At 40.5% G+C, this 14,230-nt stretch overlaps 2 protein-coding genes across 2 annotated transcripts; one reads left to right on the top strand and one right to left on the bottom strand.

Moving 5' to 3' along the window:
- Positions 1-2,407: 2,407 nt before the first annotated feature.
- LOC109540409 (cAMP-dependent protein kinase catalytic subunit 1) lies at positions 2,408-4,440 on the bottom strand. Its single transcript, XM_048662610.1, has 7 exons — positions 4,348-4,440; positions 4,148-4,300; positions 3,867-4,096; positions 3,651-3,816; positions 2,962-3,129; positions 2,802-2,905; positions 2,408-2,411 (listed from the first exon to the last, which is right to left on the bottom strand). Exons 1-7 carry the CDS (start codon positions 4,438-4,440, stop codon positions 2,408-2,410), a joined length of 918 nt encoding a protein of 305 aa, XP_048518567.1.
- A 31-nt stretch (positions 4,441-4,471) lies between these two features.
- Positions 4,472-13,094, top strand: LOC109540410 (alpha-soluble NSF attachment protein; the record flags this gene model as incomplete). Its single annotated transcript, XM_019908774.2, is given in 4 exon segments — positions 4,472-4,644; positions 11,777-12,008; positions 12,062-12,273; positions 12,937-13,094. Coding segments are annotated over 4 exon segments (707 nt in total), but the record flags the coding sequence as incomplete, so codon positions are not given.
- Between the last annotated feature and the right edge of the window lie 1,136 nt (positions 13,095-14,230).

The raw sequence follows: 14,230 nt of genomic DNA, 5'->3' as shown, positions 1-14,230 counted from the left end.
GATACTTGCCGAAGCCAAGTCTCGTACTTGAGACTCGACTCAGGCTTGAGCATCGTTTATAAATACGGACCTTAGAGTGAATCCGAAAATTGTATACTGCTTGTTTAACAACCGGTAAAATCGCTTGTTTATTCAACTATTCGGCCATCGTTTCCAAACCTATCAACGGATATGTCTGATATTTCTTATGACCCTTGATTTAAGACCTTCAGGTGACATGCCCCTGCGCGGATCTCCTCGTAACGTTTCCCTATTATTCGTTTGTGTACCGGTTTCATCTTCGAGGGCAAAAATTTATTTTTCCTCTGATTGTCAGCTGACTGTTCTGACGACAGTTTCAAAGCCGTTTTTTCCAAAACTTTATATCTTTTCCGGTTATTTTCCACCGAGAATAAAGGCAAATAACACAGGGTGATTCAAAATTGGCGTCATTTCTCTGGAGGTGTAGTCTGGTGGCGTTTTAGAAGTACAGAAAGAAAATTATTGTTATTAAAAACTGASAAATTTTCAAAAAACTAAATTAGAAAAACGGCAACAACGTTTTTCAGGGTAATCTGCCTAATTAACATTACGTAAATACTTGTTGCTTYGCAATTATTTAAAACTCCGGTAACCATGGATAAATAGGGAAACTGACAATAAGATAGACAAGGAGGTAAAATCAACAGTAATCGTTGAATGACGRAACCTATTTCGAAACTCTTCTTCTTCTTCCGCATATTTTAAGCATTAGGCTTGTATTTTACAACTTAATTTTCTTTCAATCTTTTGGGAGGTCTGCCCAGTGGTCGGAGTGTCTGTGGAAACCCGTCTMGGACAATTTTTGCTACCCTGTCCATATTCATTCTAGTGACGTGGWCATTCCAGGCTCTACGACGCTTCCGTCCCCATCTGACTATATCCTCTATCTCGCACTCTTATGACTTCTTATGTCAGTGTTACTTTTCCTGTCTCTTAGGGTGTATCCTGCTATATCCCTCAGTATTTTCGTTTCAGTTGTGCGCAGGATATTTTTGGTTCGACTGGTGTCTGCTCGGGTTTCTGTAGCGTATGTCAGTATCGGTCGTATGCAGGTTTTATAGATCTTAGTTTTAGCCTTGTTCCATACTCCTTCTCGTGGAGCACCTGCTTCCTGCTAGCCTTGTTTGCTTGGACCTTCATTGCCTCTGTTTTGACTGGAGGTTATTTGCACTCCCAGGTAGATAAACTCCATTACCTGCTCTACTAAATGACTATCGAGTGCGAGTTTACATCTGACGGGCTCTTTAGCGATTACGAGTGTTTTTGTTTTGGTAGTGAATATTTGCATGTTGTAGGCCATAGCCTTGGCATAAAATGAGTGCAAGAGCCTTTGAAGGTGGTGCTCGCTTTCAGCTATGATCACAGCGTCGTCGGCGTAGCAAATTATTTTTATTTTGCCAGTTGTAAGTTTGTACCCTCTGCCCGAGTTCTTGCCGTGACTAATTATCTCACTTATTATGATGTAAAACAGCTGAGGGCTTAGAGAATCTTCCTGTCTAATCCCCGATGGCGTTGAAATTTCCTCTGTCAGTTTCTGGTTCATTAAGATGAGTCGAAGTGTTGACGTTTAATTGTTTGATAGTTGCTATAATAGCTTCAGGTATGTGTTTCCTCCTTAAAATATCTATATATACTTTGAAACTCATAACCTCGAATTATTAATTCGTTTACAAATTACCAAAACATTATTTTTTTACAATTATTTGAGTCTGTAACTCCAAACAAGTGCCTGTATAATCAGCTTATTATGTTCTCTTCTCGAGCAGCTTCTCGTATTCGGTTAATTAACTTCTGCTCAATTTATACCGGTGTTCAGTAATCTATTGGTTTAATGTGTATCCTACATACGTGGTAGGAATGCAGCTGGTAGTTATTTGGTGCCTGGGCAAGTGTCAGTTGTTGTGCAATGTTCTGAGTGGCTCTGAAAGGCTCTTCTGCAAATATGTTCAATACTTGTTTCTCTGTGTCTAGAACCCGAACATTTATTGTCGTCCACTATCTTCCTGGAATCACTCTCCTCTCGTACTTCTGTTCCATGCAGGAGATTATTTTCCAAAGCGGGTGCTATCATAAACGAGCGAAGACTTAGACTTAGTAAAAAGCATACCCACGCAAAAAAATATTCCTAAATGTTAATTCATGTTTAAATAAAAATTAGCTAAGAATTATTTTTTGTAATAAACTAAATCATTATTTATCATTACTATTGCTACCATCATCATCATTGCGAATTTTTAATGAAAAACTTGRAAAACATGTTTCTTCTGGAACCGTACTTTGGAACCTATTACCATATCGCATATCCGCCAATTCGTGAAAGGAGCTTCAAAGTAAGTCACAGTTTGACAAATTATTGTTATTATTGACAAGGACTATTCACCTGTAACTATCTGTYGATGACAAAAAACATGATTGCCGCTTCAACTTTTAATCAAAAAATTGTAGAAGAGTACTGTTTTAATAGTAAAMATTTTCRTACTTTGAARCAAAGATCGTAATTTTTCTTTTTGAATGCTTAAGTATTCCAATATGCTTCAAATTAAACATGGAACAYTTTAAAAATAATGCCTAATAACAAAGTTGAAATTCGATCTTCAACTGTTAATATCTTCTAGAATTTATCGAAAAAAACTTTTCAATATTTTTCTCGTACTCCCCAAGGGAGCCTCTATCACCCCTTAAAAGGAATGACGCCACTTTTGAATCAACCTGTATTCGGTTCACGAGAAGAAAGTCGAAGCMTCGTCAAACTACAAAAAGCGGTTAATATACCTACATACCTGCGACTGAGATCCACCTGYAGCATGTTTCGAATTAGATCGCTCAGCTCCAAGGTGAAAAACGCAGGTGTTTTATACTTGCACGAAATKATTTTCTCGTACACCTACAAGATCGAATAATGAGGACCATAGTGGAAATTGACAGAAAATGGGTACTWGCCTTCATKGGATCGCCGGACGTGAAAGGAGGATATCCGGCGGACATTTCGAAAAGCAGCACTCCATAAGACCACCAATCTACAGCTTTACCGTATCCTTTACTGAGGATGATTTCTGGCGCAATGTACTCGGGTGTGCCGCAGAGGGTCCAAGTTCGTCCCTTAACAATCTGAAACATATTGTTCGTCACAAAATCTGCTGGTTTGCTGGAAAGCCGAATTTTTACTTTTGCAAATTTTAAGGTAACAGACAAATTAGGAAGGAATGCACGACGAAGGTACAGATTAATTCAAGTGGAAAATGTTGGCGTCTGTTATCTTGAATGAGGTTAAAGCGCTAATCAAGGTGCGGCGCAGTGAGACGCGATGAGTTATAACGCGTAACGCGCAGAGCGGCTCCAACTCCACAGCGCAACTCAACACAGTGTTACCCATGTCTGTTTGAGAAGACCGTCAATGTGACCCAACAGACATATTTTAAGATCTACTTAAGCGCATTCTTTCGCAGTATGCCGTTTTTTAAATTGGTTTTTGAATAATTTTTTGTAGTAAACTCTCCAGCAAGTTTTATGGCTTCTTGTCGATCTGGTCCAAAGCCCCATGTTTCTGGTGTTTTTAGCCCAAAAGCTAATTTTTTCTCTTTAGTTATGTGGCAGAAATTGGGGCTTCGACTAACGAAAACTTCCCTTACCTTACAAAATCCCATATCAGCAATTTTCAGATACCCCTTCATATCAATGAGGATATTCTCCGGCTTTAGGTCCCGGTAAATCACGTCGCAATAGTGAAGAAACTCCAAAGCGAGCAGCACTTGAGCCCCGTAGAACTTCGACAAGCTTTCATCGAACTTGTGCGCCCTGAAATCAGCGCTTTATTGACGAATGTTTCATTATCACTTTTCCCTTACTTTCTCAAGTGAGTGAACATTTCGCCCCCGTTGATGAACGGCATGAGCAAATAAATGAAGCTGTTGTCCTTAAAGGAAAACTCCAAAGAAATTAGAAACGGGAACCGTGCCGACTCCAGGATTTTCTTCTCGTAGAGCGTGTGCTCCACCTGCTTCAGTTTCACGATGCGGATCTTGTCGATCACCTTCATTGCGTAGTATCCTTTGGTTTGTTGGTGCTGCACTAGAAACTGCCCCCCAACCAGTCAAAATGGCTCGCATTATTCTTGCAGCAAACTTACCACTCGTCCGAAGGACCCAGTGCCCAGAGTCTTCAGCCGGTCAAACTGGTTTAACCCGTCGGTCGGTGAGGGGTTGTTCTTCTCCCATCGGTCGTAGAACTCTTTCCTCAGCTTCTCCAACGTTTCAGCGTAGCCGCTTCGGGTTCTGGTCCTCTAGAAGGCAAGTTAGAGCGCGTTTAAAACGAATTTGGAACGATTACCGAGAAAGCACTAGATGCTTTGATCATCTCTTTCATGTCGACCGGGCCCTTCTTGCCATCGAGTTTCGACTCTTGTCGGTGCACGTTCTCCATGCCAGTGATTTTTTTTGGGATACAGGTAAGTTTGAGCGTTTTGTCACTGGTAAGCCACTGTCACAGTCGTACGTTTTTCTGATAAATTTCCGCAAAATCATGGCATCGCATATCGAGAACAAGGCCATTCAGCTGCGGGACGAGGCCGTGAAGAAGCTGAATCCTGGGGGATTTTTTCGGACTCTATTCGGAAGGGGCAACAAGGTAAGTCGGGGAGGCAGGAAAATGGGTGAGTGGCGGCGGCAAGAGTAAGCGACTTACCTTAAAAAAAGCCAACATTGCGTGTTCACTACCTTTCTTCTGGTTTCCGCTTTTTCATGTTAAGGGCAGGTAACCGAGCACACAGCTGCATGTTGACGCGAAAAAAACCGAGCACAAAGCAAAAATATATTTTTTTCAAATACTCCAAGTTCCTCCTGACGACTTAAATAGCTTGTTACGGGGGCAAGCCAATAATTGCTTTCCGAAGCGTGCGGCACTGTTCAGAAGTTGCTGCTGCCTTTGCAATGGTGCGAACAAATCTGAAATATGCACTTTCTCTAGCTGGACGATATTAGAGTGGTTTCGCTAAATATTGATCAAATCAGTGAGCTTGAATGAGCGCTCATTAAGGTGTGGATAATTCTGATGGGGATCTGCTTGCTGCTCTGATAGTCTCGTTGCGTGGAACTGCGCTTAAAATGGGGCCAATCGATCAGCAGGACAATGTGGAAGCAGCAATGTGCGATTTTAAATTGTGACACCATTAAAATCCTATAAAACAGTTGACTGGGATCAGTCAACATGGTTTAGCTTTGGAACCTCCAATCGGCGCATAAACGTGACTTTCGAGAAAAACAAATAACCATAGAGGAATTTAAAAACAGTAGCAACAAAGTGTGCCATTAGCTAGAAAGTGGCGTCTTAGTTGTTCTATCACACGCACGCTGGTAGTCGAACATGTCCAAAAAAACTGTTTTTTAAATGATTTATTTAAAAAAAATGTGTAACTTCAGAAATTAGAAACTTAAGGGAGAATGGAGAATGGGAATTGCATGTTTGCGTTTAAACGGGTCCTGAACTCCGGCATTTTCGCGTTTCTCGAGTTTCGTTGCTTCAAACGTTTCTTACTCTTAAATATAAGCTTTGAGTTATTTTCCACTTATATTGCTTCGCTGGTATTCTTTCTATCCCTTGGTCATTTCAGGCCAAAACTACCACTAGAAGCGACGCCAGAAGTGAAGCTACAATTCTGTTGCAAAAGATACTAACTCTTGGCGTGGGGTACTCACGTTTGGAATTGGGGGATCGAAATTAATGGTATTTCAGTAAATGGGAGCCCCCTTTGCGCCCCATTTGTTGTCAAATATGACACTGGCAATGGAAGATATAAGCGGCGAGGGGAACCACAGGGAGGGAGTGAAGTGACAGCAGCGACCGGGTGCAGAAGAGGTTCAACCCCGCAAGTCGGAAGGCCGAGTTTTCCGTTTGTTATTGTTTGTAAAGCTGACGGTAATTTTGAAGTTAGTGTGTTCCTGTTCCGTATTTAAAGTTATACCGAGCTGAATAAAAGTGGGAATTTGAAGAAAGAGTCTGATACCCGGCCATCCACGGTACATTTGGTGTCAGAAGTGGGATTTACCAGAATCCAAGTTGAATTTTGATGGAAACAAGAAGTAAATCAAAGAAGAAAGACCCTGCAATGGAGAACCCCAGTTCGATTTCACTGCTCATGCAGATGAAAGGCGAAATGAGCAAAATGAAAGAACATTGAGGAAGACAGTGTTGAGTTCCAGAAGATTCTGAAAGAAGACCATACGAAGTTACAGAACGATGTTAGAGATGAAAAGATAAAGTTTCAAGACAAAGTTGATGAAAATATATGCCGACTTCACGCACATGTGGAAGAAGAAATAATCAAAATTAGACAAGAAGTAACCCGGTACAATGCAGGATCTGATAGAATAAAAACTGAGACGCATTCTTCAAGCCGCAGTAAACTGAAGCCGCCAACATTCGATAGTAAAGTCGCATGGTCCACATATTTATGTCAATTTTAAGCCGCTGCAGTAGTTAACGGGTGGAATGATCAGGAGAAGGCAACAGCACTTATTATTTCCCTACGAGGCGAAGCAACGGAAATTTTACGAGCAATACCACAAGATGACCGTAAGAACTATCAGGCCATGCTCGAAATTTTTCAAATGAGGTATGGTGACACACACTTGAAAGAAGTCTACAAAACCCAGCTTAGAAGCAGACGACAAAAGAACAGTGAAACCATTCAAGAATTTGAACCACCACTTCTTCCACTACCTGAGGAGATCATTCAAGAGCTAGCAGTCGAAGCATTTGATAATGGAATTTATGATTCGGAAATATCAACGCACCTACGTGTAAACCACGTTAAAGACCTTTCGCAAACACTTGCTCGTGCTTTGGAATATGAAGCTGCCAAGACCGCCACCAGACCTTCATCAAGAGTTAGGTTTATGAGGTGTGATGACGACTGCGAAGAACCAAGACAAGCGAAACTGATAAAAGAAATGATTAGAGAGGAACTTCGAAATGAGAGTCTTCAAAAGTCAGGTGATAATAATTATCAAAGACCAAGCGACTTCGAGAGACGCCAAAAACTAAGAGAGAAGACAACCTGTTGGACTTGCGGAGAAGGAGGCCATATTCAAAAATATTACCGAAGTTTCAAGACCAGAAATTTTGAATCAAGAACCGCTTCTCCAGGAAGACAGTAGGAAAACTCAAAAATAGTCAGCTTTGACGGGCGAAAGCCGCCTAGGTGCTACCAAGCCCCACCATCTGCTATCAAGGTTACGATTTCTCGGCTCAAGAACACTGGATCCAGCTTGGTAGTACCAGGGACAGTATGTGGCCGAGAAACTGAGATGATTTTGAATACTGGCTCAACTCACACCATCGTAAGACCTGATGTACTTTTTAATTGCCACCATCGGAGTGAAAGAAGAAGTACTGGAATGAACTATGTTTTGGAATCAGCAAATGGAGAAAATATACCCATCAAAGGTACGCATTTGGCAACCTTTACCCCCCTGGTTCTTGTTGCGGATATTATCGATAATGTTATACTTGGCTTAAACCTGATGGAAAATCAACGTTTTATCTTGGACATACCTCAAAGAGTATTAAGATGTGGAAATGAAGAAATTGTTCTTTCGAGCCCAACGGCATATGCCCAAGGAGCTAGAAAAATTGAACTGTTCGAAGATTACGAAATTCCGGGAAAAACTGAACTGATTGCCTTGCCTTGGCTACTTATAAAGACGAGTTTGACGAGAATGTCGTAATAATGGAAGGAGATCCTGAATCAAAATCATGCACAAAAGGTATTGTGCTTGCAACAACTTTATCAAAAATTAGAAATCACGTTGTATCTGTACGTCTGATGAATGTAACTGAGCATAGCCAACTATTGAAGGAAGGAGAGACACTTGGTAGCTGGTAACCGGAATGCACGATTGTCGCCTGTGAAGATTTACATTGAAAAAGGCTGATTCCCAAGAACCTCCCTCAAGCGTTGAAGGATTTGGCAGACAAGTTTTCGAGAACCCTAACCGAAGTTCAGGCGCACCAAGTGGTCAACCTTTTGGAAATAAATTTGCACGTGTTTGCACTCTCTGAAGATGACTTCGGCAAGACAGATGTAGTTCAGCATCGCATAAATACTGGCGATGTTGCTCCAATTAAACTGCCTCCTCGAAGAGTTCCACTTTCCAAGTAGGAAGAATTGGCTCATATGTTAGCAGACATGGAGAAGCACGAAGTAATTGAACCATCACAAAGTCCATGGACGTCACCCGTAGTCCTGGTCAAGCAAAAGGATGGKTCCAGCCGATTTTGCGTTGACTRCCGAAGGCTTAACGACATCACGAAGAAAAACAGTTTTCCTTTGCCCCGTATCGATGATASACTTGACACACTGTCGGGCTCAAAATGGTTAACCACGCTGGATTTGAWGAGCGGATATTGGCAAGTACGAATGMACCCCGAAGACAAAGAGAAAACTGCTTTTTCAACTGGAACTGGACTTTGGCAGTTTAATGTAATGCCTTTTGGACTATGCAATGCTCCAGCAACTTTWGAGCGTCTAATGGAGACCGTATTACAAGGATTAACCTGGAAGACTTGTCTTGTATACCTGGATGACGTTATAATACTTGGAAAARCCTTTGAAGATCAGATTAAGAACATCGAGCAAGTGTTCAACAAATTAAAAGCTGCAAACCTGAAGTTAAGCCCAAAGAAGTGCGCATTATTCCAAAAAGAAGTTCGGTATCACTTTAAATACGGAACAGTAACAAACTAACTTTTAAAATGACGCTAACTTAATAAAATAACTTCACAAACAATAACTCGCGGGGTTTAACCTCTTCTGCACCCGGTCGCTGCTGTCACTTTACTCCCCCCTTGTGGTTCTCGTCGCCGCTTATATAGTTTTCTCCATTGTCATATTTAACAGTAAATGGGGTGCAAAGGGGGCTCCCATTTACTGAAATACCATGAATTTCGATCCCCCTATTACAAACGTGAGTACCCCAGGCCATTTCCGTTACAATATTCATAACTTTAGTTAATTTCTGGTACGAAATCTTAAGGAGGATTGATAGTGTCCAGCTCAGATTACAGGATCCTAGAATGAATTTTAGAGAAGCGTTCCATGATTATTAGAGACTGAACCAGCCTAAATTCGAAATAAGCCCTATGAAGAGGCAACAGAGAAAACAAAGTATCTTTGTGAAAAATGGGATATTGATACCACAATACGTGTAGGAATATGCCGCAAAATGCGCGGAGAATTGGCTGGAAATGTTGGTGTTTCCGCAGAAAGTGAAATTTATCGCCTTATGAAAGCGTTTTTGATCGTCTCCAACAAGAAATATGTACACGATTAAGGCCGGATTGTACATTTGCGGTAGATACCAGGAACAAGCTGTTCCAAGTATATTTTTGTAAAATTGGGTTCTACAATAGCCGAATAACGTTCTACTTGGTATAAATGGCGGTATAACTTGAAATATACCAGTGAAAGTTGACGGTTTCATTGTCGTTCTCCTTCCATATGCTTTCACAGTACAGGTAGTAGTAGGGATCGCTCATGCTAAGTGCCGCCAGGAGGAGTTTGAACTTGTCAAAGTCCAGTTTCTCAAACTCGAACATGTCTCCATCCAAGTTGACCTCGTCGAGCACGTTGTCGATGTTCCGACTCGTCGCTTTAGCGATCAGAGTCTCGAAATGACGTTGRAAAAGAGTACGCGTGTCGAAGAACAAGGATTCCAGTTCCTTGATCAAGTCRCTGACGCCGCAAAGCTGAAGGTACACCTGTTCAACCAGCGCATACAGCAGGAGTTCGACTTGTCCTACGTCAGYCAAGAGAGTAGGTGCTGAGTTGATCGAGGGAAGGCCCAGTAGCGTTTCGCTCYTCAGTGTTATGATGTGCCTTCAAGACGGTAATTACGGTATAATTATGGCTTAAAAYCCCGCAAAAATGTAAAGGCATGTTGGTGTTTAAATGAAATACTTTCGATTATTTTTGTGAGCGCTTGCAACCCTTTTAACCCATATATTTGCGGTCGGTTATCGTTTACGCTGAACTGTTGATTTCACTGGAGTGGACTGTATCAATTTTCTTAGAACACTTGCAAGTTTCTTCACAGGATTTGGAATCAAACATTGCAAGGGCAATAAACTAAACTTTATGGTTCTAGAGCGTTCGAATGAGTGCGCTTTTACGGATTCAGGCTTCAGATCCGCCAGAAGGGTAGTGGTTAAGGACCGTCTGACGGATTTACAAAGTAAAGCCTGAACCACGTAACAAATGCGTTTTGGATAAGGATGGGAGCAAACAATTTTATTATTTCGTGTTCTATACATACAGGTGATGCCGCTGTTCTGGACTTGAGGCATTGAAGACGCTAGGGATCACGTGATAAAACCACACACAAAAAATTTTCGCATAAGAGACAAGTAAGGTTGTCTGAACCTAATTACTCTTCTATTAATGTAAAACTATTATCTGTATTTTTTAATTTTTACCAGTTCTATTTTGCGATTAGCATGATTTTTTGGATTGAAGAAGAGCAACAAAAGTAAAATGAAATTAAAGTGTCAATGCAAATTGCTATAATTGTATTTGTACACAATAGAATAATCTGTGGATAAACGAAAATACTCGTCTATCAATGTAAAACTGTTAACTGTATTTTGTTATCTAAGTTTTGATCAATATTAAAATTTGTAATTGCTTATAGAATTTTTGTTATGAGCTCATTGCAAAACACTTTAATTGGGACTAAGAATTGTTAATCTTCAATTTGATGTATTTATATATCAATGTGCCTGATTGGATAAGGATTTCTTAATCTCGGTGAAAGTATGCCCCCAATCCAATACTAGTAAGAAAAATTTATAGAAACCCAGAAGTAGAAATCTATACCAATCCAGAAATGGAAACTACAGGTTCCTGTATTCACAGCTGATTTTTCGGTTTGAGGGGAAAATTTTGAACTGTCCAACAGTATAAATAACGCTGATGCATCTCTGTCCTGTGTCTAGTAAAGGAGAGAGGGCTGTCTATATCAGTCTTTATCTGTGTTTCGTTCTGTGTATCGTGAGTCAAGCGATGAAAGTGCTTGGGTGTCTAGTCGTTGATGACGTCAAGCAAAACGCGCATTGTGAACATTCGGATGAAGAAGTTCCAATTAACTTTTTTAACGATATGTGTGATCCAAAAGTCAAGGGCTGTGCTCGTTGACTTCACCGGGAAAACGGGAAATACTTGTTTTGCATGAGAAGTGACTGAGTGCTTATCTGCTGAAATAGTCGCCAACTTTTTGCGGCTGAAGGAAAAATATTTGTATTTTCCATTAATTTCATTTGACGGCCTTGACCTAAAAAGAATGTGATGAACCAGCGCCTAAAATCAGACGGCGGTACTAGAATTTTTATAATAAAAAAAATTGTTTTGAGTTTTATTGGTTTTTGTTAGTGAATACTTTGAGAATACTACCAATTTAACTAACAGTATTKAATCCTACTTGTTCATTATTTGCCTAATTTTCTTAAAATTGTGAGACTTCACYTTTATTATAAAACYGYATCWTTTTTGTAATGGTTTTAGTTAAACAAATACTTTTGAGCTTCAAAAGCTTTAAAATATGATTRGTAAAATTMTTCTCATTTTTCAACTGYTGGATGGAAAAAAATCAAATAATTGTCTCATAAGAAAATAAMAYTTGCTTAATGTGCTGTATCTAGTTTTCAATACGAATGTTCACTCATTTTTCTCTACTTTAATAAATCATTTTGYAAACTTCAATTTTAGACCATAGAAGCCATCGAATACTACACCAGAGCGGGAAACCTGTTCAAAATGGCCAAAAACTGGCTGCAAGCTGGATTGGCYTTCACCGACGCCGCTGACCTACACAGCAAAACCGAAGACACCCTGGAGGGCGCCATTAATTACTCCGAGGCGGCAAATTGCTTCCGAAAATGTGACTACTCGATGGCCATCGAATGCTACCTGAAAGCACTGAAAATGTACTCCGAGATGGGTACAAACGACTGCAATTCGAACCAAATTTGTGAGATTATCTGCTATTGTTAGGCAGGTTCTTGACTGCTGCTAAGCTGCATCAGACCATTGCTGAGCTTATGGAAGACGAACGAGACTTGGCTGGGGCTATTCGCCACTATGAGCAGGCGGCCGAGTTGTTGCATGAGGAAAACCATCATTCCATCGCCAACAAATGCATTTTAAAGGTGGCAGAATTCGCGGCCCTCGAAGGAAAGTATCAGAAGGCTATCAAAATGTTCCAGGTACCAGCATTACCTTTACCGTTTTTACATACAGTGCGGCTATTTAATATGAATATGAATAAAAATTGACTGAAAATGTATATTGAAATATGAATCTTTGGTCTAGGRAGACCTGAAATTAGGAAGCAATATTTTTMATTTTTAAAGGATGTCAGAAGCTTTTGAAGTGTTWGCTTCTTGTACCATAGTGAGAATCGGTTGGAATGCGTTACGGCGTCGTTATGTCAGGCCGGCCCCARCCTGAGCTCTCTTGCTTCYTCTTTCGCGCACTTAGASCTGCTCAGCAAAGACATCTCCACTCCTCGCACCAACCGTAACGATCCGTTAGGCCGTCGTGTGTTTATAATAGTGTGTAGTCTGCGGGCCGGTCGTCCTTTGGATGCGTTTTGGTCCGACCTGCAGTASCCAGAAATCTTGTGAAAAGGAGCGAGTGATCCATTTTTTTYCAACGCMCTGGAGCTCGTCCACTAGATGCAATAGAAGCTTTAAATGTTGCAAATAAAATGTTTTACGTTGAAAAGCAAATTAAATTGCATTTTACCTATAATTTTATTGGAAAATAGGTCGAAGTCGGGAAATGGTGCAACAATGCACCCACTCGARTGCCTTCATATTACGTGKGTCACTATGTATAATTATCAATTTTGACTGTATTTTTTTTAGGATATCGCATGCTTTGATCTATCCAGCTCATTGCTTCAATACAACGCGAAAGAATACTTTCTGAGAGCAGCGATTTGCCATCTATGCAACGATCCCGAAATTGTGGGCACCATCATCAACAGATACATAGAGATGCATCCAGCGTTTAAAGACTCCAGGTAAGTCTAGCACAGGTGAATATATGTAGAATACGTTCAGAATTCAATTTATCCCAGCCAGCACATTGACATAGTCAAGTGAAGTTAGGTTTTCGCGTGATTATCACGTTCGATGCAGGCTGTCATAGTTGTAAATACTCAGGTAGTGCGAGTAGTTTTTAAAATGAACCATATGAAATCTTCCACATAAGTTCGATCCAGCCAGCACCAAACGTGAAAATAACAAAGAGCAATGTTTCAATTATGTGATTTCAAGTCATACCGACGTGATTATCTCGTCATATCGACGTTATTATTTGGTGAAATAATGTCCATGGGCGAGGCATGGACGTCACAGGTCAACAGAAACGCAAAATATTGCGCTTCGAGCAAATTTCTCTTATTCGAAAGTTAACAGAAGATACAGGGTGTAAAAGTGTTTGGGTGTTGGGGTAAAAGGGGTTAAAAATTGATACTTAACTAACTTTATTATATCCACCAAGATTTGGGCGTGGGGTTTTTAAGATCCATGAAACGAAATTTCCCATTACTTAGCTTGCAGTTCCTAGAGGGCGCTAGCTGCGATAGTGCGAAGCCATTTAAAGCATCAGAACTATTTTGGCTTTTCAAATATGGTCATTCTGTTGTCAACATCTCATTATCCCTTATGTTTGCAACAAAAAATGTGTACGTATTTGCAGTCGACATCTGTTACGGTTTCCGAGATATTTCACATCGAATCGTCTGGTGATTTTGACATAATTGTTAATTTAAGTGAGGCATGGACAACATTTATCTTACTGTCAGTTAAGTGCTAAAAGAATATATTAAAGTTTTACTCTAGCATTGATTTTATTTAATGTAAGATTGTGCACGTTTCGAGGTTTGCCAGCCTCTGGCACCCCCAGGACCGGTTTCAGTGAGGATGATGATTTAAGTGCAAGGATGAACCCTGTTGGTGTGAGCTAATAGGCTCGCAACCGGTCCTGGGGGTGCCTGAGGTTAACGAACCTTGACATTTGTGTTGATGCGCAAGACAGTTAATGGCCGTATTTATAGACGACTCACAAGTGACACTGAACACTCAAGTGACTGTCATAATGGAAATTTCTTTCTTCCATTAGTTCGGTTATACATTTTAGTTTTGACGTGCATTA

The sequence above is a fragment of the Dendroctonus ponderosae genome, unplaced genomic scaffold (genome assembly GCF_020466585.1).
Source record: "Dendroctonus ponderosae isolate FM_Combo_2020 unplaced genomic scaffold, Dpon_F_20191213v2 Dpon_F_20191213_11, whole genome shotgun sequence".
Taxonomy (NCBI): domain Eukaryota; kingdom Metazoa; phylum Arthropoda; class Insecta; order Coleoptera; family Curculionidae; genus Dendroctonus; species Dendroctonus ponderosae.
The sequence above is the reverse complement of the archived record's forward strand: the minus strand, read 5'-3'. Positions and strand labels throughout refer to the sequence as shown.